Source organism: Chiloscyllium plagiosum, unplaced genomic scaffold (genome assembly GCF_037043375.1).
Source record: "Chiloscyllium plagiosum isolate Xiang-an unplaced genomic scaffold, Cpla_swu_hap1 HiC_scaffold_32, whole genome shotgun sequence".
Taxonomy (NCBI): Eukaryota; Metazoa; Chordata; class Chondrichthyes; order Orectolobiformes; family Hemiscylliidae; genus Chiloscyllium; species Chiloscyllium plagiosum.
Genome location: NW_028270170.1, coordinates 49,421,682 through 49,448,871, shown reverse-complemented (window position 1 = coordinate 49,448,871; position 27,190 = coordinate 49,421,682). Strand labels below are relative to the sequence as shown.

The window sequence follows — 27,190 nt, the reverse complement described above, 5'->3', positions numbered from 1 at the left end:
ACTTACTAGGGTGTTGCCTGGTATGGAGGGAAGGCTGATGGATTTTAGGCTGTTTTCATTAGAGAGAAGAAGGTTGAGAGGTGACTTAATTGAGACATATAAGATAATCAGAGGGTTAGATAGGGTGGACAGTGAGAGCCGTTTTCCTCGGATGGTGATGGCTAGCATGAGGGGACATAGCTTTAAATTGAGGGGTGACAGATATGGGATAGATGTCAGAGGTAGTTTCTTTACTCAGAGAGTAGTAGGGGTGTGGAATACTCAGCCTGCCATAGTAGTAGACTCACCAACTTTAGGGCATTTAAATAGTCAATGGATAGACGTACGGATGAGAATGAAATAATGTAGGTTAGATGGACTTCAGATTAGTTCCACAGTTCGGCACAACATCGAGGGCTGAAGGGCCTGTACTGCGCTGTAATGTTCTATGTTCTATGAAGCTAATTAATGTAGAATTTGGTAAAATAGGGTCAGAAAACTTGTTAGGCCATGTAGTTAAAACCCTCCAAGAAGCTAAAAACAATTCAACCTTAACCAAAAACTATGTAATGTTCAGCCCCATAGAGTTTCAAAGAGAGTAAAAGACACAGTGGTATGTAGGAAGAATCCTGAATTTTCCATTATTGTCAACTTTATAAGAACAAAGAAAAGTTTAGAATCAAATATAGATCTTTACAACAAAGAAGGAGACCATTTGCCTCACCATACCAATTCTAGCCCTCAATCCCCCAATTAGTTTCACTTCACGTTAACAATTATTCATCTCTTCTTCAAACATTGATTCAGTTTCCCTTTAAATGATATTACAGACTGAAGAGACTTGAATGTTGCTGGAAGGAGATGAAAAATCAAAGCCCTCTGGGCAATAAATGCTGGCCTAGCCAGTGACACCCACATACTGTAAATAAATTTTAAAAAAACAGAAGGAGCAATAACTGCAATAGTAGAGATCATTTTGGCAAGATAAAGCTCATACAGTAAACGAGAAACTTCACCACTAATACTGAAGGGCAGAGGTGAAAAATGCATGTCAATTATTGACTTTTCCTTATGCCCTGTCTAAACTTTGAGAGGTATTAGAACGACCTCCTCAGTTATGGGAGCAGTACTCGAGTCTAAGGCAAACTCGGGCTTTAGAAGAGATTCTTTTTCTGAAGATTCTTTCACATGAAGGAGGAAATTAAACTTGGTTCACCTTCTTGAATGGAGAAAACGTGGGCGTTCCAGATGCAGGAGCAGACCAGGGATGTAACCCGATGAACTGGAAGAGAGCTGTGCACTCTGTCCCCCTCGGTAATACTTACATTGTCAGTGTGATTAGCCTGATAGACAGCAATAGTATAAACACCCCCATCCTTCAGTTCAACCTCTCCTTCAACATGGAGAAAACTCGGCCCAACTCCTGAGAGCTGTAAAGAACACCTAAGGTAAAGGAACACATAAAACATAGCTGCATCAGGGCGAAGGATTAGTAATAGTCTGTCTGAAAGCACTTCAAAGGCTCTCACTGTACAAAATCAGCATTGATTCAGACCGAAATAAGGCTGCTCATTTGAGTGAGTTTGTATAGCTATCATAATATGTGGATGGGTGAGTGGACGTGTGTGTGTGTGAATTGTTTATGCTCATCTGTCTAATGTTACTGCATAACAAAATATGACTGTGTACATTTGTGGATATTATTTGCATCTACATGTTAGTACATGTTAGATGGGCCGAATGGCCTTACTTCCGCTCCTATGTCTTATGGTCTTATATACAAGTTTTATACTTGTTTATGTGATTTGGATTGTTGTCTGTTACAAAGAACTACATAGAAAGTGTAACAGAGAAACAACACATTGGCCAAATCAGTCTACGCTGTTGCTTGTCATAGTCTTGGAGCTATACAGCATGGAAACAGGCCCTTCGGCCCAACTCGTCCATGCTGAACAAATTTCCTAAACTGAACCAGTCCCATTTGCCTGTGTTTGGTCAATATCCCTTTAAACCTTTCTTATCCATGTACCTGTCCAAATGTCTTTCAAATGTTTAAGTGTACCCACCTCTACCACTTCCTCTGGCAGCTCATTCCCTTATATGAACACCTTCTGTGTGAAAAACGTTACCACTCAGGTCCTTTTTAAACCTTTCCCCTCTCACCCTGATCCTTTGCCCTCTAGTTTTGGACTCCCCTACCCTGGGGAAAAGACCTTGGCTATTCGCCTTACCTATGCCCCTTGTGATTTTATAAACCTCTTTAAGGTCATCTCTCGCCCCCTACACACCAGAGAAAAATGTCTCAACCTATTCAGTCCCTCCTTATAATTCAGACAAAATATTTTTGTTAAACAGGAGTCAGGAGAACTAGTACAGCAATGAGCCAAACTAAGTAGGTCAAGTATATGGGGTATAAATCGAAAGCAAGATGTCGGATTTATATCTCTTGGTTTCAATCATTTTGGCATTAAGGAAATATTATGATAGAGAGTGACTAGCCATACACAAGGATATAAGAAATTTGACAGTCACACTCAAGCTCCTCAAGCCTCTGAAAAATGGACACTGGAGCTTCTGGGTCAAGCAGGTAATTGTTTTTTTAGGTACATCAACAGGAAGACATCTCCTCCATTTGATCCGTTCCTCACAGAAGCCTACAATGTCCTAGCTGCCCCTTCACAGGTTGCTCTTCAACCCCACCGGTGTTTGGGGATCTACCTTGCCTCACCACAGCTTCTGACAAGCCCAGATCTCTCACTCCTCTCTCTCTCTCTCTCTCTCGAGTGCTGGAGACTGTCTTGAGCTTCCCTGACACTGTCCTCCTGCCAAGCCCACTCTGCAGCCAGCCAACCCACTAGCTGTCGAGCTGCAGTGCCTCAAATTGAAGTTATTACAAAGTCCAGCCATCCAATTCAACAGAGTCCCGACAACTCTGGCCTTATTGAGTTTTCCCAGCCAACTTTGGGGCCAGTGTAATTCCTCACCAATTTACTACTTGGAAGTAACCTGGTGGAATTGAAATTACCCACCAGAATTTCCAAGTCTTTGTACTTCTATGTCGCTGTGTCAGTGATCATCTACTTAGCTTCTAACTCAGTGTTTAATTAATCCAATCATTTAAGGTTAAGGTGGTAAAAGAATCAGCACTAATGAAGTTAAAACAGTATGATATCCCGGTCCCAGTGTGAACATACACCCTTACGGTCAGTTTATATCTGTCAGAATTGCCAGGGTAATATTCCAGCTGAGCGAATGGAATTTGGCAGTCCAGGAAATGCAGTATGACAACCTTACAGATTATTCTCCAACGATTATAGGAGCATATGATGTACCCAGAAACAGAAGCCAGTAAAACTTGCAAATGATGCATGCTGGAATTCCAGTGCGACCAGTATCTTCATTTCCAAGTATTACTGATTTTTTACTGGTTTCTCCATCTGGGTAGGAGCAGGATTAGGTCATTCAACCCATCAAGTCTTCTCTGCCACTCTGTAAGATTTTAGCTGATCTGATGGTGACCGTAACTCCACTTTCTGGTCTGTCTCCTATAAAACCGAATTCCCTTGTTGATCAAAAATCTTTCTAACTCTTCCAGGACCCAACCTCCACAGGTCTGGTGTGGAGAATTCCAAAGACTAACAACCCTCTGAGAGGAGGAATTCTTCCTTTATCCCAGTCTCAAAAATAGTAATAAAGATCCGTCAGGAACAGGGCAACACTGAAAGCAACGAGACACAGAGTAACTCACTTGGAAATGTTACTGAGATATAGCTCATTTGAGGAAGCATGATACAGCCTTCAAATTATTACTTTTCATAGAGAAAAGCAAATATAAATTGGAAGTAGGTCTGAAAATATCTGGAAAGTGCAATTAAAATGGGAATGAGCAGATGATGCAAGCTGCAAACACTTTACAGCATAAGAATGGATGATGATGGGAGAATTGTGGACATAACTTTGTTTCTGTGTTTTCAAGTGATGGGTATGAGGACAGGGGAGAAGAGGGAGCTCGAATTAACAATCAAGTAACACAGTGCATTGTACATTTCTTACCTGCCGGGTCGTACAGGTGTGTAGAGTGATGGGTCAAAAGGCCTCACTTTCAGGTCTTTAACAGTGTCTGGTTCACACGTCAACCTCAGAGATTTGTTGCTGCTGGTATCTGGTATTTCCAGCACAGGAAAAATCCTGTAGATGATACAATCGATTGATGTGCAACACTTTGTAATCCGAGCAATCATTTGGATCTAATTAGCAGGTGATGAACTAATTACCTCCATAGCTGCAGCCTACTACACTGGATCCACTGAAGGTACATTCATTCACCAACTATATTTACTCTGAGGCCTTTTCATTATAATTCCTGCCAGCAATCAACAGTGCTGAACATTGTGCAATCAGCAGCAAACATCTCCACTTCATGACAGGAGGAATGTCATTGGTGAAGCAACTGAAGGTGGCTGGGCTAGTGCACTACCCTGAGGTTGCAGGCTCGTGTGCCGCAGTGGCGGTGTCCCTACCTCTGAGTTAAGAGGCCTGGGTTAAAGTTCCACCTGCTCCAGAGGTATGTAATAACCAGGTTGTTTTGACAGTATCTACCCTGAGGGTGAGGCCTCTTGTGGTCATACCTCAATGATTGAGCCACCAGGCCTGGCTTCAAGTCCCACCATCTCCGCAGGTGAATCTGAACAGAATTCATTTCAAATAATTACCTTCAGAAACTCCTGCAGGATACCCTAGATCTGATATGATGCAGTTTAATATCTAACTTTGCCGGTATATCCAGCTTTCCTGTGCATTATACTCCAATCACATCAGCACTTTGTGCTAATGTGCAGTTCAAAAGTAGATGTAGATATTGTCTCAATAAATGCAGGAACCCTCTACAATGCCTCAATTGCATCAATTCATGTGGATACCCTCTGCCATTCCCCAGTACATGCAGATCTCTTCTACAGTGACCATCTTCAGTAAGCAATACATCCAAGTTCAGAAAATCACATACCGTACCAGAGCTGAATTATCCAAAACCTTCACACTGTTGTCAGGAATCTGGAGGAATAACAATAACCACAAATATTACTATAATAAAGGGATTGAAAATCCAAGTTCAATACAAAGTAAACTCCATGCTGCCCTCATCAAATACTTCCAGAACAGGGACTACATGAGGTTAGATTCAGAGTAAAGCTCTTCTACACTGTCCCCATCAAATACCCCAGGACAGCTTGGGTTTAGATTCAGAGGAAAGCTCCCTCTGCATTGTCTCCATCAAACTCTCCCAGGACAGGAACAGCGCAGGGTTAGACACGGAGTAGAGCATTTCTACACTGTCCCCATCAAACACTTCCGGGGCAAGGGAAGAACAAGGTTAGACACAGAGTAAAGCTCCCTCTACACTGTCCTCATCAAACACTCCCAGGACAAGAACAGTGCAGAGTTGGTAGAGTAAAGCTCCTTCTATAATTCCCATCAAACACTACCAGGATGGGTCCAGCATGGGCTTAACATGTAGAAAACTCTTAACTGATTCTTATTTAAAGTGTCTCTTAAATCCCTCTGAATTGGCCCCGCAGACTCCCCTGTTGTATCAAACCACACCAAAGTATTGGAATCAGAGGGATCACTCAGTATTGACCTAGGCACGAGAAACAACAATGACAAATCCAGCCGTGTCAGCCCTGAAAGTCTCCTCACTAACATCTGGAGAGATTGGGGGAAGCAGTCCCACAGATGAGTCAAGCAACAGCTTGATACAGTAATCCTCACTGAATCAGATCTTGGAGACAATGTCCAGATCCCATCAGCATCATCCTGGGTATGACCTAGACCATCAGCAGAGCAGACCCACCAGATGTAGTGAGTGACACAGTGCTGTATAGTTGGGTGGGAGTTACAGTGGGAGCCCTCAACCTTGACTCTGGCTGTCATTGGGTGAAGAGAGAGGCATGAGAATAGAGTAAAAAATTCCAATGTCCATCACCAAAACTTGCTAGGTCCCATCATTGTTGGCTGAGCTGGCTGTGTCCTTAAATTCACAGTTGCCAAGTTGGCAGATGGTGAAGGAACCAAAAAAATGGAAAGACCTGTTTTATTTGATCCACATAATGGCTGCAGACAGACCTGTCTATCGCAGTTGAGATAGGAGTGGCCACTGTGCCTCCCTCATGCTATCTTCACATCCAAACTACCCTCCATCATGTTGTATGGCACTGTTAACTGTGATAAATGGTATATACCACATTGTATGGCACAGAACAGGACTAGAAACTCAAACCTGGTCATCCAGGACGCAAAAGCACAACCTCATGGTCTGGCATATCCCTTACTCCATCACTACCATCAAGCCAGGGGAACCCTGGTTCAGTGAAGGGTCCAGCAGAGCATGCCAGGAGCAGTCCCAGACATATGTGCATGAGGGGGCTCAAGCTGATGGAGCTGCAACACAGGATTACCTGCTTGCAAAACAGTGTACGCAACAAGTGGTAATCAGGGCTAAATGGTCTCATAAACAACTGGTCAGGTGAACAACCCAAGTCTCAGGACATCATTGCAGGAGTTACTCAGGGCAGTGTCCTAGGCCCAACCATTTACAACTGCATCATGAATGACTTTCTCTCTATTATAAGATCAGAATTCGGCATGTTTGCTGTCAAATGCACACTATTCAGTGCCATCCATCAATCTTCAGATACAGCAAGACAGAGTCAGGCTTGTGTGGCAAGTAACATTTATGCCGCCCCTACCAGGCAATGACCATTCTAACATGAGAGAATTATACCACCTTCTTTTGACATTTTTCACAATGATATAAAATATCATCTGTAGAATTTGAAGAATTTCATCATCCTGATTTTAATTCCTGGTACTTTCACGAATTGAAATGGTTTAGAAAAGGGACCAAAAGCACCGAGTTCAATTGTAAAAAGAGATCTCTGGACACACCAAGGTTGGCCAAGTTTTATGAAACCAGCATGGATTAAACTAAGGACAGTCTGAGCTAAAACTATCTTCCCAAAGGTAATGAAACTAGCCCACACCTCCATGGGAGGCATCAATACATCTTCACTTCTACTCGATTCATACCATTACGAGAATCTGCACATTTTGGAGATGATACATTGCCTGTAGTTATCAAGCTTGGACAAAATAAGAGGATCGCACAGGGAATGCACGGCCAGCTTGTATTTCAAGGTGTTAAAGACAGACCAAGAGGTGATGGGTCAGTGACTGCAGCATTGAACACAGTTTGGCAAAGGCTGTCTCTCTATCTCCGCTTTTCAAAAAATCAAAACTGCCTGATAACACTGAAACCAGAACTTAAAAACAAATGCAATATTTTCTATAGGTGATGGTCCAATCAACTAACCAATTGTGGTTTCAGGTTAGAGCCTTATGTGTCAAGGACAACCAGAAAGTCTGTAATGTGTAGGTTCCGTTATCTTCCTTTTAACCAACTATATTGCTCTTAATTATGTCTCGCATGTCTGTGTGAGTGCCTATGTGCTTGTGCATAACGACTGTACACTTGACATTACACATTCATTGCACATATTTTTCTCAGGGTTAGCAGGAAATAAACACTTTTTTTAAAATCATGAAAGCCTTGTGATTGTGAACTAATACTGGAAGGAAACAATTTTAACTTGAAAGTGGCATAGCCTTCTGCTAAAAAGAACTTAAAAGCTTTCTTGCAATTCAAGAAGGTTGGAAAGTCAGTTTAATGCTTCTCACCTGGTTATAAAACTCTCAGTGGCATTAGCACTACTGACTTCCCCCTGACTAACATCAGAACTGGACTAGCCTTACAAATATAGTGGCTGCATTTTGGGGAGACTGTGACATAGTGGTAATGTCATTGGATTAGTCCTCCAGCAGCCCAAGCTAATGCTATGTGGAACAGATTCAAGTTTCACGTGGTAACTGGTGGAATTGAAATGAAATTAATAAATCTGGAATATAAATTTAATCTCAGTAACGGTCTCATTAGTTGTTGTAAGAATCCAGCTGGATTTCCACCCACCTGTTCTCAAGAAACTATAGATATGCAAATGGGCTTGAATATCCTTATCTTTAAGTCACTGAAGGCTAATATGCAGGTTCAACATGCTACTAGGAAGGCTAGTGGAATGTTAGCCTTTATTGCAAGAGGATTTGAGTACAGGAGTAGTGAAGTTGTGTCTTGATTGTATAGGAACTTGGTTAGACTACACCAAGAGCACAATATGCAATTTTGCTCTCCTTTTACAGGAAAGAGGAGGAGTGTAACAAAGGTTCACCAGATTTGTTCCTGGATGATGGAACAGCCCTCTGAAGAGAGACTGGGCAAACTGGTCCTGTATTCTCTACAGTTTCAAAGAACGAGAGGTGATGTCATTGATACTTACAAAATACTTAGAGGAATAAACAGGGTAGATTCAGGTAAGATGTGAAGTCTAGAATCAGACAGGCACAATTTAAAATAAAAGAGGGATGCTTTTCAGGACTGAGATGAGGATAAATTATTTTACTAAGAAATATGTGAAATATGATATATATCTTTACTACAGAGGACTGTGGACGTTCAGTCTTAAAGTATGTTTAAGGTAACAATTGATAGAATCCTATTTATCAATAAAGAGTTATCAGGACAGTGTGAGTAAAATGTCAGAGGTCACATGACACCAGGTTTTAGTCCAACAGCTCTATTTAAAGTTAAAAATCACACAACACCAGGTTATAGTCCAACAGGTTTATTTGGAAGCACTAGCTTTTAGAGCGCTGCTCCTTCATCAGGTAGGAGTGGTGTAGGATCCTGGCCCACTAGCTACTTAATGATGGAGCAGCGCTTTAAAAGTTTGTGATTTTAAATAAACCTGTTGGACTATAACCTGGTGTTGTGAGATTTTTAACTTTGTCCACCCCAGTCCAACACCAGCACCTTCACATTAAGTGAAGTGTTTGTTCAGCCATAATTAGAATAAATGGTTGTTTAAGGAAGGAAATTTGCTGTCCTTACCTGGTCTGGCCCACTTGAATTTCCAGACTCACAGCAACATGGTTAACTCTTAAACTGAAGTAACTGAGTAAGCCACTCAATTCAAGAGCAGTTAGCAATTCCTTTTTTATTCTATCCCGGCTGGGCCAGCATTTATTACCCAACCTAGCTGCCCTTGAGAAGGTGGGGGGGATCTGCCTTCTTGAACCACTGTAGTCCATGTGCTGTAGGTTGACCCACAATGCCCTTAGGGAGGGAATTCCAAGAATTCCAGGCAACATTGAAGGAACAGTGATACATTTCCAAGTCAGGATGGTGTGTAGCTTGGAGGGGAATTTATAGGGGGCGGTATTCCCGTGTATTTGCTGCCCATGTCCTTCTGGATGGAATTGGTTGTGGGTTTGGAAGGTGCTGTCTGAGGATCTTTGGGGAATTTCTGCAGTGCATCTTGTAGATAGTACACACTGCTGTTACTGAGCGTCGGTGGTACAAGGAGTGAATGATTAGATTAGATTAGATTCCCTACAGTGTGGAAGCAGGCCCTTCGCCCCAACCAGTCCACACCGACCCTCTGAAGTGTAACCCACCCAGACCCATATCCCCTCTGACTAATGCACCTAACACTATGGGCAATTTAGCATGGCCAATTCACCTGACCCTGCACATCTTTGGACTGTGGGAGGAAAGCGGAGCACCCGGAGGAAACCCACGCAGACACGGGGAGAATATGCAAACTCCACAGTCACCTGAGGCTGGAATCGAACCTGGGACCCTGATGTTGTGAGGCAGCAGTGCTAACCACTGAGCCACCGTGCCGCCCATCTTGTGGATGATTGTTCCTGGACAGTGTCAAGCTTCTTGAGTGTTGCTGGAACTGTACCCTAATAAATATTGGCATTCATACCCCATGAAAAAATAAGTTTTTAAAAAATGAACAGGTCAGAGTCTATGATTTTTCTGGCCAGTAACTCACCTCCTGAATTCTCAAAACCTGTCAACCATCAACAAACACAGGTCAGAAGTTTAATGGAATACTTTGCACTTGCCTGGATGCATACATCTCCAATGGGAAACAAATATTGTCAGAGTCACCAATGCCCAGAACACTGACAATAAAAATGGTTCATTTTTACTGCTGACCTGTTATTTCTTCCTTCTCACCTGTTTGAGGATGAGTTCACTGGTCTTAGAATCTCGTACCATGAACAATGTACTGCTGGTCTCTGAGTCCATAGTGACATTTATGTCTAAAGGCCGCTGGGGAACCGTACAGTTTACTGGAACAATGTGGAACATGAGGGTATCGATGGGCACAAGGTAACTGTCAGAAAACTGAAAAGAAATAAGTTAGTGGAATTCGGCAAGCAAGTTGAGATTATTTTCTGCTCATCATAAAGTAAACACTGGTTGCTGTGACAGCAGCGAATAACAGAAATGGTACACAGCCATCTGTGGGCAGGGCTATTCCCTTTTTGATCTCAGGATTCTATGAAGCTATATTATCCATCCCCAGTTGCCCTGTAAAAGTGGTGTTTTAAAGTATGCCAGAATGGAGCAAGAGTGATAAGTAGACCTTAGTGGATGGGGTGTGCAGGTTTGCAAGCTAGAAGGAGTAGTAATAATTGGCCTCAACATCCTCAATTAAAGAAAGGCAGGTTTCTGACACTGATGATAACACAGGGATTCTGTTCCAACATCAGATGATCAGAGATTGATTAGATTAGATTAGATTACTTACAGTGTGGAAACAGGCCCTTCGGCCCAACAAGTCCACACCGACCCGCCGAAGCGAAACCCACCCATACCCCTACATTTACCCCTTACCTAACACTACGGGCAATTTAGCATGGTCAATTCACCTGACCCTACACATCTTTGGAGTGTGGGAGGGAACCGGAGCACCCGGAGGAAACCCACGCAGATACGGGGAGAACATGCAAACTCCACACAGTCAGTCGCCTGAGGCGGGAATTGAACCCGGGTCTCAGGCGCTGTGAGGCAGCAGTGCCACCGTGCCACCCACATGGGGCCCATCTATAAGACCTTTCGGTCATAGTGAGCTGATCTGACATTCACTGGCTGAGAACATCCATATAAAATAGCGCCTGAAGTGAAGTTTGTATGCATGATAATTCTGAGGCAATAAGAAGTAAAACAGTGAGGCAGCAGGATTTAGGAGCAAGCTGCCTGATCTGTTCCAAAGTGTGAACAGGATTGTTATAAGAAATTACTCGTTTTCCTTCATTAAATGTGCAGATATTGGCATTTCAAACTTTCAATGAAATCAGGGCTGAAAGTACTGTCCTGCTTCATATTGGATTTAGCTTCACTTACAGGTGATGGCCAAAGCTGGGTGACTACAGTGGGGATTTTGAAATTTGCAGAAACTATAAGTTTCCTTCCTTTGCCTTTAAGAAAGAGAAGCCTTGATTGAAATGTTACAAAGTTATGGGGACGTCCATTGACATAGAGAATAACATCAACAGGATGCTTCAATGTGTAGTAAGTTAAAAAAAACTGGAGGCCGGAGAGGAAAGACCGATCAGCCGTGATCCTACTGTATGGTGGAGCAGGAGCAAGGGGCCAAAGGACCTACTCCTGTTCCTATTTCCTATGACCTTAAGATAGTAACTGATGTATCAAACAGGAAACTCAGGAGATACCTCTGAATGAACAGAGGGTGTCTAATACGTGGAACTGATGACCTTGTGGAGTGGCTGTGGTGATTACTGCCAATCCATTTCAGGGAAGTGAAAGGTGTAAAATGATAAGTTTGACCAAGTGAGAATACACCATGTGAAAAGATGCTCCTGTGGAGCTGAAATATCTGAGCTTTTGTGCTGAATAGCCTATTTCAGTGCAGTAATTCCATGCAATTTCATAGCTCTCACATCAGTCACAATATGGCAGTGAGAGTAGAACGTGGCTGTTTTGGACCCTCAGCTCAAAGGTTACCAGATTGTTAGTAGCGTCTAACAAGATAAACATTGGTATCCTGTTTTATCTTGAGGCAGTGCTAAACAGTGCTTGTTGTGGGTAAAACACTACATTTCCCAAATTATTTGTTCTTTAAGCATTTGAGCAACAAACAGGAAAAGAATGTGGCTGTGAGTGAATATGAGTACTTCCAACTTTGAGCATCAATGTTCACTTTGAAAAGTAGCGTCAGTTCTTTGTGCAGTGTCTGGCCATTATATCATTGTCCCCTTGGTTTTCTTTGATGATAATGTTAAGGAAATGAACAATAAGTTATAACAGAATGCATTCTTACTGTTTGTGGGTCCATTGTAATGTGATTCTTGAAGAAGTCAATGCTGAATTGACAAGGTGCTCCATTAAATATTTTTAGTTCAGTCATGCCATTTGGTGGAGGTGAAACCTGCCATTTCTGAGAAGAAAAATCCTTATCAAACATTAGAATAAGTTTTGAGGTTTCTACATTGCTTGTCAAAAGACATTCAGTTCCACCTACTTTTATCAGCCTCCTTGCTGCAACCTCCACCACAATGTAACTCAGAATGTACTGTCCATAGCTGTTGTTTCTGGCACTAAATGTGTTTGGTGGGAGAGAGAGCCAGGTTGGTTGTTGGTGTGAAGTAGTGGATTATAACTCAAGCTGTCAATGGAAAACTTCTAAATCAAAATGGTCCAAGAATGTGGGATTGGCACTGTCCTCTACTAACCAGTGCACCAGCTCTTCATCATTAGACATTGAGTTCATCGAGGTAAAGATGTCATACTCCCAAGTTATGTGTGGCATAGGTTAGATACAGAGTAAATCTCCCTCTACCCTGTTCCATCAAACACTCCCAGGATGGTTTCAACACAGGGTTAGATACAGAATAAAATTCCCTCTGCAATGTTCCCACTAAATGCTCCAGTCCAGTCATATGGATAAAACATGTCTCTTAATTCTACAATGTATAGACACCACCTTCTGCAATCAATTAAATCTATAACGCCAGGTTACAGTCCAACAGGTTTAATTGGAAGCACTAGCTTTCGGAGCGCCGCTCCTTCTTCAGGTACCCGCAGGGGCAGCGCTCCGAAAGCTAGTGCTTCCAAATAAACCTGTTGGACTATAACCTGGTGTTGTGTGATTTTTAATTTTGTCCACCCCAGTCCAACACCGGCGTCTCCACATTAAATCTGTAATGTATAAATAGTCTGCCCAAAATGTACAAATAATTAAGTGAAAGCTGTAAAACAAGCTGTAGCTTCCCACTGAATCAAACCAAGTCTCACCTGAATCTGTACCTGGACAATCCCAGTGATACAGAATGCCACAGCAGCTCCTATCATCCCAATAGACATCCTTGTGACTGGCCTGTAGAGTAACAGCAAAAAAAGTGAAAGGGTGTTAATCATCTGAAAAAGAAACACAAATCCTCAGAGTTGATATATTGTAAAAGAAGGTCATTCTGCTCATCATGTCTGCACTTCCTCTCTCGATGAGCAATTCACTCAATGATATTCTTTATCATTTCCTCATAATCCTGTACATTCTGCCTTTACAAATAAAACTCTAGTTCCGTTTGAATGTCTCCACCACCCAGGAAGGCAGACCATTCCAGACTTGAGCCACTCATTATGTGAAGCTCTTCCTGATATTGTTTTTTCTCCTTTTGTCAATTACTTTAAATCTCCATTCTCCCCATGTCCACCAACCTGCCCATTCTCAATCCTTTCACAAGTGGAAGCAGAGTTTTTCCTATGTCCAGACCCTCATAATTTTGAATAATTCTCTCGGATCTCCTTTCTGTCCTCCTTTCTCCAAGTAAAGAGTCCCAACTTCTCCATGTTGTCTTCATGACTGAAGTCCCCCATTCCTGAAACCATTTTCATGAATTTTTCTCCAATGCACTTCCCTTCTTCCTAAGGTGTGACATTCAGATCTCTGCTGATGCTGAACTAATAGAAAAAACTAGGAGAAAGTGAGGACTGCAGATGCTGGGGATCAGAGCCTAGTAACCCTCCAACCACAAGGGATGAATACAGATTTCTCCAGTTTCCTCATTTCCCCTCCCCCCACTTTTTCTCAGTCCCAACCCTCTGACTCAGCACCGCCTTCTTGACCTGCAATCTTCTTCCCGACCTCTCCGCCCCCACCCCCTCTCCGGCCTGTCACCCTCACCTTAACCCCTTCCACCTATCGCATTTCCAACGCCCCTCCCCCAAGTCCCTCCTCCCTACCTTTTATCTTAGCCTGCTTGGCACACCCTCCTCATTCCTGAAGAAGGGCTTATGCCTGAACCGTCGATTCTCCTTCTCCTTTGATGCTGCCTGACCTGCTGTGCCTTTCCAGCAACACATTTTTAAGCTCTGATGTTGAACTAATGTCTCATACAAATCAACATAAAGTCCTTGTTCTTAGATTGTCTGGCCCTATTAATGAAGTCTAAGATATTGTATGTTTTAGTAACTGCTTTCTCAATCTGTCCTGCTTCAATGATTTATGGACATATATACAAAGCTTCTCTGTTCCTGCATCTGCCTTTGGAATTGTGCTCTTTAGTTTACATTGTTTCTCTATGTTCCTATGACCAAATTGAATTACTTCACATTCCTCTGCGTTTAACTTCATGAGTATGTCCCTTGCCAACTCAATCCATTCATTGTACAGAAATATAAATACACGAGTTATTCAATGTCTTTTTGAATCCTATACTTTCCTCCTCAGGTTACAAAGTTTTCAATCTTTTTGTCATCTACAGGCTTTGAAAATGTGTCTTGTACTCCAGGTTCTGGGTAATTAATACATATCAGGAAAAGTTGGGAGTCTCAACCCTGGTTCCAGGGGAGCTCCTCTATGGACCTTTCACTTGTCCAAAAAGCATCTATTAACAATTACTGTTTCCTCACTCAGTCAGTTCTTTGCTGGTCAGTTCATTGTGTGGCACTGTGTCAAACATCTCTTGGATATCTGAGAGGGAGAGAGAGAGAGGGGGAGGAGCTGGAAATTATCAGAACAAAAGAGAGAATTAATCCTGCAAATAGGAGTATTACTCATCAGAAAGCGAGAGAGAGCAGAACCTTCATCAGGAAGAGACAGAGACAGAGACAGAGACAGAGAGAAGTGGTTAATAATTCTCATTTCGGGAGAAAGTAACAGAGTGACAGATTAAAGATCAGAAAGAGAGACTGAAAATAAAAAATGCTGGTGATCACAGTGGGTCAGGCAGTATCCATGGAGAGAAAGCAAGCTAATTCTAGCTGACTATTCATCAGAGCTGAAGTGAAGTGTAGAGGAGACAGCATTTATGCGATAATGGGGCGTAGGGGGGAGGTTTGGAGTTTACTTAAGCTGAACTATCAACAGCCTTTCTCCCCCAGCACTGCACCCTTCCTACACACCCCACCGTCACGTGTCAGTCCTCAGCATGCTGCAGTGTTCCAGTGAATCACAGTGTAAGCTGAAGGAACAACATCTCATCTTTAAAGTCTGCAGCTTGCAACCTTCTTTTAGCTTTATTCGTTACATTGTCTGTCACCACGAGACAAGAATCCAGAGAAAGTATATTCCTGTCAGGGTGAAAGGGAAGGCTGCTAGGTATACGGAATGTTGGATGACTAAAGAAATTGAGGGTTTGGTTAAAAAGGAGAAGGAAGCATATGTTAGGTATTGACAGGATAGATCGAGTGAATCCTTAGAAGAGTATAAAGGCAGTAGGAGTATACTTAAGAGGGAAATCAGGAGGGCAAAAAGGGGACTTGAGATAGCTTTGGCAAATAGAATTAAGGAGAATCCAAAGGGTTTTTACAAATATATTAAGAACAAAAGGGTAACTAGGGAGAGAATAGGGTCCCTCAAAGATCAGCAAGGTGGCCTTTGTGTGGAGATGCAGAAAATGGGGGAGATACTAAATGAGCATTTTGCATCAGTATTTACTGTGGAAAAGGATATGGAAGATATAGACTGTAGGGAAATAGGTGGTGACATCTTGCAGAATGTCCAGATTACAGAGGAGGAGGTGCTGAATGTCTTGAAACGGTTAAAGGTGGATAACTCCCCAGGACCTGATCAGGTGTACCCTAGAACTCTGTGGGAAGCTAGAGAAGTGATTGCTGGGCCTCTTGCTGAGACATTTGTATCATCGATAGTCACAGGTGAGGTGCCGGAAAACTGGAGGTTGGCTAAAGTGGTGCCACTGTTTAAGAAGGGCGGTAAAGACAAGCCAGGAACTATAGACCGGTGAGCCTGACGTCGGTGGTGGGCAAGTTGTTGGAGGGAACCCTGAGGGACAGGATGTACATGTATTTGGAAAGGCCAGGACTGATTAGGGATAGTCAACATGGCTTTGTGCGTGGGAAATCATGTCTCACAAACTTGATTGAGTTTTTTGAAGAAGTAACAAAGAGGATTGATGAGGGCAGAGCGGTAGATGTGATCGATATGGACTTCAGTAAGGCATTCAACAAGGTTCCCAATGAGAGACTGATTAGCAAGGTTAGATCTTATGGAATACAGGGAGAACTGGCCATTTGGACACAGAACTGGCTCAAAGGTAGAAGACAGAGGGTTGTGGTGGAGGGTTGTTTTTCAGAATGGAGGCCTGTGACCAGTGGAGTGCCACAAGGATTGGTGCTGGGTCCTCTACTTATTATCATTTACATAAATGATTTGGATGCGAGCATAAGTGGTACAATTAGTAAGTTTGCAGATGACACCAAAATTGGAGGTGTAGTGGACAGCAAAGAGGGTTACCTCAGATTACAACAGGATCTGGACCAGATTGGTCAATGGGCTGAGAAGTGGCAAATGGAGTTTAATTCAGATAAATGTGAGGTGCTGCATTTAGGGAAAGAAAATCTTAGCAGAACTTATACACTTAATGGTAAGGTCCTAGGGATTGTTGCTGAACAAAGAGACTTTGGATTGCAGGTTCATAGCTCCTTGAAAGTGGAATCGCAGGTAGATAGGATAGTGAAGAAGGGGTTTGGTATGCTTTCCTTTATTGGTCAGAGTGTTGAGTACAGGAGTTGGGAGGTCATGTTGTGGCTGTACAGGACATTGGTTAGGCCACTGTTGGAATATTGCATGCAATTCTGGTCTCCTTCCTATTGGAAAGATGTTGTGAAATTTGAAAGGGTTCAGAAAAGATTCAGAAAAGATTTACAAAGATGTTGCCAGGGTTGGAGGATTTGAGCTACAGGGAGAGGCTTAACAGTCTGTGGCTGTTTTCCCTGGAGCGTCGGAGGCTGAGGGTGACCTTATAGAGGTTTACAAAATTATGAGGGGCATGGATAGGATAAATAGACAAAGTCTTTTCCCTGGGACGTGTGAGTCCAGAACTAGAGGGCATAGGTTTAGGGTGAGAGGAGAAAGATATAAAAGAGACCTAAGGGGCAACGTTTTCACACAGAGGGTGGTACGTGTATGGAATGAGCTGCCAGAGGATGTGGTGGAGGCTGGTACAATTGCAACATTTAAGAGGCATCTGGATGGGTATATGAATAGGAAGGGTTTGGAGGGATGGCAGGTGGGACTAGATTGGGTTAGGATATCTGATCGGCATGGACGGGTTGGACCGAAGGGTCTGTTTCCATGCTGTACATCTCTATGACTCTATCTCTCCCGTTCCCCTACCCCAGTGGGACTGTCTGACCTTTCCAATCTGGCAGGTGGACACACCTTGTCCTGCCTTTCTCTCATCTCAATCACTTAATCTGAGCTACCAACATTCTCTCTCCCCCAGCACTCCATGCACTCCCGACCTCCACAACTGCCTGCTCCTCACTTCAGATCAGCCTGATGAAGAGTTATCGAGACGCTGAACGTTAGTTTGCTCTCTGTCCATGGATGCTGCCTGATCCATTAGGATCTTCAGCATTTGTTGTTTTCAGTACAGATTCCAGCATCTACAGAAATTTGTTCTTACTTCAGAAAGAGAGAGTCAATTAAACTTCAGACCAAGAGAGAGTAAGGGAGTGAATTAGCCATCAGAGATTTAAATTTCAGGGAGGTTTATACAAACATCTAATCAAAGACGTTGGGTGGTTTATATATACAGTGACATCCAGGACTGCATAAGATGCAGAGCATCCAACCAAATGGTTCAGCTGGAGGTTTATGTAGAGTAACATTAGATGGGATAGAGTACAGGCTGGAATCTAATCAAGGTGGTTAGTACCTGTTACTATTATGGCCCTTTACTGAAGATTTCATGGATGGTTCCATTATTGAACAGTTATAGAATGTAACCCAGAAAAGAGGAGGTCAGTCAGTTCATCAATATAGTATCAGGTTGAGGGTTCTAGTGATACAATGGTAGTGTCCCTACCTTTGAGCCAGCAGGTCTGAATCCAAGTCCAACTTGCCCATATGTCATAATATGTCCAAGCAGACTGATTAAAAATAGTCATCAAATTGAGTTTTTGGTAATCCCACTCTGGCTCTTTCCTCATTGTATTTAAAATGAACTTTTCAAGCATTGATCCAATTCTTTTTTAAACGTTATGACTGAATCAGTTTCCGCCTTGATACAGATGTTACAGTCCAGATGAGAACTTGTTGCATAAACTCTCATCTCTTTAACAATGGGAATCTCTCCAACAAGATCTCATCAAAGAGACTGTCTCTTCAAAAGGAATCCTGTTACAGAGGGAGTCTTATCAAAGAAAACTGAAAATGTGTTGCTGGAAAAGCGCAGCAGGTCAGGCAGCATCCAAGGAGCAGGAGAATCGACGTTTTGGGCATGAGCCTTCTTCAGGAATGAGGAGGGTGTGCCAAGCAGGCTAAGATAAAGGTAGGGAGGAGGGACTTGGGGGAGGGGCGTTGGAAATGCGATAGGTGGAAGGAGGTTAAGGTGAGGGTGATAGGCCGGAGTGGGGGTGGGGGCGGAGAGGTCAGGAAGAAGATTGCAGGTTAGGTGCTGAGTTCGAAGGTTGGGACTGAGACAGGGTGGGGGAGGGGAAATGAGGAAACTGGAGAAATCTGAGGTCATCCCTTGTGGTTGGAGGGTTCCTAGGCGGAAGATGAGGCGCTCTTCCTCCAGCCATCGTGTTGCTATGGTCTGGCGATGGAGGAGTCCAAGGACCTGCACGTCCTTGGTGGAGTGGGAGGGGGAGTTGAAGTGTTGAGCCACGGGGCGGTTGGGTTGGTTGGTCCAGGTGTCCCAGAGGTGTTCTCTGAAACGTTCCGCAAGTAGGCGGCCTGTCTCCCCAATATAGAGGAGGCCACATCGGGTGCAGCGGATGCAGTAAATGATGTGTGTGGAGTGCAGGCGAATTTGTGACGGATATGGAAGGATCCCTTGGGAACTCAGATTTCTCCAGTTTCCTCATTTCCCCTCCCCCCACCTTGTCTCAGTCCCAACCCTCGAACTCAGCACCACCTTCCTAACCTGCAATCTTCTTCCTGACCTCTCCGCCCCCACCCCCACTCCGGCCCTCACCTTAACCTCCTTTCACCTATCGCATTTCCAACGCCCCTCCCCCAAGTCCCTCCTCCCTACCTTTTATCTTAGCCTGCATGGCACACTTTCCTCATTCCTGAAGAAGGGCTTATGCCCTTCTCCTGTTCCTTGGATGCTGCCTGATCTGCTGCGCTTTTCCAGCAACGCATTTTCAGCTCTGATCTCCAGCATCTGCAGTCCTCACTTTCTCATCAATGAAACCCTTACAAAAGAGGAATTCTCACCAATGCTCTCTGACAACACATGAAAGATTCCAGTGAAAGATTTCAAAAGAATTCAGCATCGCTCACATCATTCACAACTGAGATAAGAATAGTTTGGTTGTTCATTTATTCTCTGAGATACTTTAATGGACTGAGTGAGGTGAGGTTTGTCAGACACCCCCTGAGCTATTTCAGGGTAAGGTCAGGTGGACAGATGAAGCACAGACAGGTATTCTTACTGAATCAGAAGTTTTCGCTTCTCAAATTGAGGATAGATGAACCCTTCAAACAGCGGCAATAGCAACAGCACAAATAAAACGTTCAGACTCTGGAAGAAATAAAAACCACATTATTAAATGAAGGGGAATGAGTTAGAATAATATCCCTGACTGTGAGAATTTGAACCATTCAGCAAGATTGAGTCCTTATTCCTCCTTGATCTGAGGATTATAGCCACTTCCCTACGAAATGAGAAGTTCATTTCCCTTTCCCTTTTACTGAGGATTTTGAATCTTTCCACGCTGTTTCTGAAACCTGGGAAGGACCGTGACCTTCCTCTGTTAGTAGGATTCAATTCCCTTTTCCTACCTGACACTCAGATTGGTGGAGTAGTGGATAGTGAAGGGGACTGTCAGAGAAGACAGCAGAATATAAATAGATTAGAGAGGTGGGCAGAGAAATGGCAGATGGAGTTCAATCTGGGCAAATGTGAGGTGATGCATTTTAAAAGATCCAATTCAAGAGCAAACTATACAGTAAATGGAAAAGCCCTGTGGAAAATTGATGTACAGAGAGATCTGGGTGTTCAGATCCTTTGTACCCTGAAAGTGGCAATGCAGGTTGATAGAATGGTTAAGGAGGCATACGGCACGCTGTCCTTCATCGGACGGGGTATTGAGTACAAGAGTTGGCAGGTCATGTTACAGTTGTATAAGACTTTGATTTGGCCACATTTGGAATACTGTGTACAGTTCTGGTTGCCACATTAAAAAAAAAGGATGTGGATGTTTTGGAGAGGGTGCAGAGGAGGTTCACCAGGATGTTGCCTGGTATGGAGGGTGCTAGCTATGAGGAGAGGTTGAGTAGATTAGGATTATTTTCATTAGAAAGATGGGGGTTGAGGGGGCACCTGATTGAGGTCAACAAAATAATGAGAGGTGTAGACAGGGTGGATCGCAAGAAGCTTTTTCCCAGAGTGGGGTCTCAATTACCAGTGCTCATGAGTTCAAGGTGAGAGGGAAAAGTTTAAGAGAGATATGCATGGAAAGTTCTTTACACAGCAGGTAGTAGGTGCCTGGAACGCATTGCCAGCAGAGGTGGTTAAGGAGGGAATGATAGCATCATTTAAGATGTATCTAGACAGATACATGAATGGGCAGGGAGCAGAGGAATACAGATTCTTGGAAAATGGACAACTGGTTTAGACAGAGGATCTGGATTGGCACAGGCTTTGACGGTCAAAGGGCATGTTCCTGTGCTGTAACGGTCTTTGTTCTTTGTATCAATTCTGTAGTTCATGACCCTCTCTGTGTGACTCTGAACAGAGAGTAGGTATAAGGAAAATACTAGGCAAAAGTGAGGACTGCAGATGCTGGAAACCAGAGTTTAGATCAGAGTGGTGCTGGAAAAACACAGCAGGTCAGGCAGCATCCAAGGAGCAGGAAAATCAACGTTTCGGGCAAAAGCCCTTCATCAGGAATAGAGGTAGGAAGCCTCCAGGGTGGAGAGATAAATGGGGGGGTTGGGGGTGGGGAGAAGGTAGCAAAGAGTACAATAGGTGAATGGAGGTGACAGGTCAGAGGGGAGGGTGGAGCAGATAGGTGGGAAGGGAGATTGGCAGGTAGGACAGATCATGAGGACAGTGCTGAGCTGGAAGGTTGGAACTGGGGTAAGGTGGGGGCAGGGGAAATGAGGAAACTGGTGAAGTCCACATTGATGCCCTGGGGTTAAAGTCTTCCGAGGCGGAAGATGAGGCGTTAGGAAAAGACTGCCAGAAGCTAACAGATAAAAGTGACAGAACTGAAGGAATTCAGAGTGGGTAGACGATAAATTGATAAGGAAGATGTATTTGAAAGTCTGGCTCGAGTCAGATGAGAGGTATCCATTTTCACTTAGAGAACCAGAGGGACAGGACATAATATTTCAATCCTCCCCAGACCAGGGTTGGTATCAGAGGTCTGCAGAATTGCCAATATTACATTGTTGTCCAAAAATAATGTAAAGATAATGCCAGGTACTACAGGCCAGACAGTTTAATCTTTTTTTTAGATTACATTAGATTAGATTACTTACAGTATGGAAACAGGCCCTTCGGCCCAACAAGTCCACACTGACCCGCCGAAGCGCAACCTTTGTGGTGGGAAAGCTTTTAGAAATGATAATTGAGGAGAATAATAGTCACAATGAGTGAGGATTACTTAAGGAAAGCCAGCATGGAATTATTAAAGGTAAATCATGTTTACCTCACAGAATTGAGATTTTTGATGAGGTAATGGGGAAGGTTGATAAGAGTAATGTGTTTCATATTGTGCATTTGTGAAAGTACGATGGACTGTCACTTTAAGTGTCTGATCATGTGATGTAAAGAATATATCTGCCATTTTTGGCAGAAAATAGCCTAGTCTAACCTTGCTACCTGTAGAGTGAGCATCTCCTTAATAAAGCTGCTGTTTAACACTTTGGTCTCTTGGTCCTTCTTGGAATTTAATAAATTCAACAATATACACAATGGGATGTGGAGGAGCCGGTGTTGGACTGGGGTGGACAAAGTTAAAAATCACACAACACCAGGTTATAGTCCAACAGGTTTAATTGGAAGCACTAGCTTTCGAAGCGCTGTTCCTTCATCAGGTGGTTGGGAAGAGTAAGATGGTAAGACACAGAATTTATAGCAAACATTTACAATGTGATGTACTGAAATTATATATTGAAAAGGACCCGAATTATTTGTTAAGTCTCTCATCTGTTAGAATGACCATGTTGGTATCACTTCTTTCATATGTAAATCACAAACCTTTTTTTTAAAAAGTTATATTCTCAAGTGCACTTTAACAATTGGTGTCATGTCGGCCCAGATAAGGTACTGAAGGTGTTAACACCCTGTGAGGCTGTCTGTGCCACAATGGTCAGACTGATTCTAATCTAAAAAATGGATTTTCAGAATCTTACATTGATTCATGTAGTTTTTGAGCAAAGTAAAATGTAATTCTGCAAGTACAAATTCACCCCACAAACTTAAATGCGTATACGTGCATGCGTGCATGTGTGTGTGGCAGGGTGAGGGGAGGGGGTCGTTGGGTGGGGAGATATGACTGTCTGTGAGAGAGTGTATGCATGTATGTGAGTGCAAAGGGGTTTAAGACTAAGAGGGGGTGTGTGTGGGAGAGTATGTGTGAGGGTATGAGAGAGGGTCTGAGTGTGTGTGGTGTATGTGTGTGCGTCTGTCTGTGTGTGTGTGTGTGTGTGTGTATTGTGCAGTGGGGTGACCTGTAGTGTGACATGAACCCAAGGTCCTGACCTGCAGTCTTCTTCTTGACCTCTCCGCCTCCACCCTACTCCGACCTATCACCTTCACCTTGACCTCTTTCCACCTATCACATTTCCAACGCCCCTCCTCCAAGTCCCTCCTCCCTACCTTTTATCTTCTCCTGCTGAACACTCTCTGCTCATTCCTGAGGAAGGGCATGTGCCCAAAACGTCGAATCTTCTGTTCCCTAGATGCTGCCTGACCTGCTGTGCTGTTCCAGCAATAAAGTTTCAGCTTTGATCTCCAGCGTCTGCAGACCTCACTTTCTCCTCCTGGTTGAGGCCCTCCCTATGGGTATCGAACTTAGCTATCAGCCTCTGCTCGGCCACTTTTCGTTGTTGCCTGTCCCGAAGTCCGCCTTGGAGGATGGTCACCCAAAGATCCGAGGTCGAATGTCCTGGACCACTGAAATGTTCTCCGACTGGGAGGGAACACCCCTGTCTGTTGATTGTTGTGCAGTGTCTATTCATCCGTTGCCGTAGCCTCTGTTTGGTCTCGCCAATGTACCATGCCTCAGGGCATCCTTGCCTGCAGCGTATAAGATAGACAACATTAGCTGAGTCACATGAGTACCTGCCACATACATGGTAGGAGCAGTCCCCACGTGTAATAGTGGCATCCGTGTCAACACTCCTACACATCTTGCAGCATCTACCTGTGGCGTCCTGAAAGCCGGGCAGTGTGCTACAAACAATTGCTCGAACTGCCCGGCTTTCAGGACAATACCACACAATCCTGTCACAATAGATGCTGCAAGACATGTCAGAATGTCGACACTGATACCACCATTACACGTGGGGACACCTCCCACCATGTACGTGGCAGGTACTCATGTGACCCGGTCAATGTTGTCTATCTCATACGCTACAGGCAAGGGTGCCCTGAGGCATGGTACATTGGCGAGACCAAACAGAGGCGAGGGCAACGGATGAATAGATACTGCACAATAATCAACAGACAGGGGTGTTCCCTCCCAGTTGGAGAACACTTCAACAGTATAGGACATTCGACCTGGGACCTTCGGGTGATTATCCTCCAAGGTGGACTTCGGGACAGGCAGCAGCAAAAAGTGGCCGAGCAGAGGCTGATAGCTAAGTTTGGTACCCATAGAGAGGAGAAAGTGAGGACTGCAGATGCTGGAGATCAGAGCTGAAAATGTGTTGCTGGAAAAGCGCAGCAGGTTGAGATCAGGCAGCATCCAAGGAGCAGGAGAATCGACGTTTCGGGCATAAGCCCTTCCTCAGGAATGAGGAAAGTGTGTCCAGCAGGCCAAGATAAAAGGTAGGGAGGAGGGACTTGGGGGAGGGGCGTTGAAAATGCGATAGGTGGAAGGAGGTCAAGGTGAGGGTGATAGGCCGGAGTGGGGTGGGGGCGGAGAGATCAGGAAGAAGATTGCAGGTTAGGAAGGTGGTGCTGAGTTCGAGGGATTTGACTGAGACAAGGTGAGGGGAGGGGAAATGAGGAAACTGGAGAAATCTGAGTTCATCCCTTGTGGTTGGAGGGTTCCCAGGCCGAAGATGAGGCGCTCTTCCTTCAACCGTCGTGTTGCTATGGTCTGGCGATGGAGGAGTCCAAGGACCTGCATGTCCTTGGTGGAGTGGGAGGGGGAGTTGAAGTGTTGAGCCACAGGGTGGTTGGGTTGGTTGGTCCGGGTGTCCCAGAGGTGTTCTCTGAAACGTTCCTCAAGTAGGCGGCCTGTCTCCCCAATATAGAGGAGACCACATCGGGTGCAGCGGATGCAATAAATGATGTGTGTGGAGGTGCAGGTGAATATGTGGCGGATATGGAAGTATCCCTTGGGGCCTTGGAGGGAAGTAAGGGGGGAGGTGTGGGCGCAAGTTTTGCATTTCTTGCGGTTGCAGGGGAAGGTGCCGGGAGTCTGCATGTGGAGTCTGCATGTTCTCCCCTGTCTACTTGGGTTTCCGCTGCGTGCTCCAGTTTCCTCCCACAGTTGAAAGACCTACAAAGGTTAGATTAATTGACCAAGTTAAATTGCCCATAGTGTTCAGGGATGTGCAAGTTAGGTGCATTAGTCAGGGGTAAATGTAGAGTAACAGGGTAGGGGAAAGGATCAGGGTGGGTTACCCTTTGGAGGGTCAGTGTGGACTTGTTGGGCCAAATGACCTATTTCCACACAGTAGGGATTCAATTAAATGACAAGCCCATGGATTTCCGAAAGGTGTCATGTAATAGGCTGCCTATGGAGTTCAAGGAGTAGTGGCAACTTGGATACAAAGTGGGCAGAGTGACAGGAAACAGGGAGTAATAATGAACAAATGCTATTCAGATTGGAGCAATGAGTATAAAGACGCTCCACAGAAATCAGTGCAAGGACTGCTGCCATTCTTGATCTATATTAATGGCTTAGATTTGGACGTACACAGCACAATTTCAAAATTTACAGATAACACAAAGCTCAGATGTAAAATGAACTGTGAGGAGGATAGTGACAGACTTTCACAGGACATTTTCAGGCAGGTGAACAGGTGGCAGACAAAATTTAAAACAGAAAAGTGTTATATTTAAGACAGAAAAAGTGAAGAGAAGCTAAATAAAGAGCACAATTATAAATGGGATGCGGGAATAGAATGATCTGAAGGTAAATGTTCTCAAATTGATCAAAATGGCTGAGAAAGTGTTCAAAAGGCATAAACAGCTTTACAAATAGAGAGAGAGAGAGAACTAGGCCATAATAAGGAGCCTTCATAACACACTGGCTTAATATGAATTGGAGTTGTTATGGAGAAACTGTTTGCATTGTCTGATGATCAAAAATGATGTGAAGAGCAAACAAACCAACAGTGACATGTAAATTTTTTTTACACGGTGAGTGATTAAGATCTAGAATACACTGCTTCGGTATGTGGTGGAGGTAGGTTAATACAGCTCTCAAAAGGCATAAGCACTTGAAGATAGAGCATTCACAGCTATGTAGAAAGGGGAGGGGCTAGCATGTGGCTGAGTTGCCCAACCGCCAAATGGCCTAACGATCATTCTGCTATTCCATCATCCACATTTTCTCCATACACTTAGGAGTTCACACTCTTTACCAGAACCATCTATGACCGACCTCACTATCCCACACTCTCCAAATGGATGTGTCAATGTGCCATTATATGAGATTGTCTGTACCTTGATCAGAAATGTCCAAGATGTGACAGATTGTCCCTTGAACAAAACAGCATACCACCTCGAATTGTTAATAAACATTGTTCCCACACCTGGAATCAGTTAAGCCAGCAAGTTCACTGCTAGGAAACCAGAGGGGGCTGTACCTGGAGCTGGTCGGGTTTCAGTTTGATAGATCCCACGTTCCTATCCATCTCCTGAGCCTGTAGAGTCCACCGTGAGCCTTGCTGCTCATACAGCGCCCAGTACATTGGCAGCAATGGATACAATGCGAGCACATTGTACAGTCGCTTCGCATCATTGATGATCTCTTTCTGAGAAACAGAGAAAGGGGAGTAGCAAATACAACACTCAGAAATCATTCCCAGCAGTTCACCTGCATCAGAGAGCTGCTCCAGGATTGTCCTGGAGGTTCCCGAAATTACAGTTCACTCTTCAGGTTCCTTAAAGCAATTACGTGTTTAAAAAACAAGTGCTTTGATTATTAATTGTAAAGATGTCTGAGGCAGGGAGAAATGTTATGTGATTGACAGAACCAATCAGATAATGGGGAATGTATTTTTGATTGGTGAGGGATGGCAGGGTACTCTGAAAATGGCTGTTTAAAGAGGTGTAGTGATTGGCAGCAGGGAGTCATGTGATTATATACAGCTAACAAATTCAGCTACAGTTGGCATCCCTATTGGTGCCAGGGTCGTTTTCCAAGACCATGTGATATATTCTACATGGTACACGTTTATCCTTCTGTTATAGAAACTTGTGTTTTCCTCACACAATGAGAGAACCTTGTATTCCCATCACTTTTTCACCGACTCCAGTGAGTAACCGCTTAGTATAAAATAAGGAAAGGTCAAACCTCCGTTAACCCATTCATCAGTATAACTTGCGTAATAAAACCCAGCTAGTGTTGGTTCTTCAATTATCTAGGGAGTTTGTTTGTCTTTCCAACAACTAACTGACC

The 27,190-nt window shown here is 43.8% G+C and overlaps 1 protein-coding gene across 2 annotated transcripts in view; it reads right to left on the bottom strand.

Moving 5' to 3' along the window:
- LOC122539648 (solute carrier family 15 member 2-like) overlaps positions 1-27,190 on the bottom strand; it is a 213,708-nt gene that overhangs the window by 34,155 nt on the left and 152,363 nt on the right. For both annotated transcript variants that reach the window (XM_087977989.1, XM_087977990.1), the window contains exons 12-19: positions 26,376-26,543; positions 19,814-19,902; positions 13,202-13,283; positions 12,228-12,344; positions 10,118-10,288; positions 4,985-5,031; positions 4,033-4,167; positions 1,305-1,422 (exon numbers count right to left, since the gene is read on the bottom strand). In XM_087977989.1, coding sequence (XP_087834115.1) covers positions 1,305-1,422; positions 4,033-4,167; positions 4,985-5,031; positions 10,118-10,288; positions 12,228-12,344; positions 13,202-13,283; positions 19,814-19,902; positions 26,376-26,543 — 927 coding nt within the window. The remainder of the gene's footprint in view (positions 1-1,304; positions 1,423-4,032; positions 4,168-4,984; positions 5,032-10,117; positions 10,289-12,227; positions 12,345-13,201; positions 13,284-19,813; positions 19,903-26,375; positions 26,544-27,190) is intronic.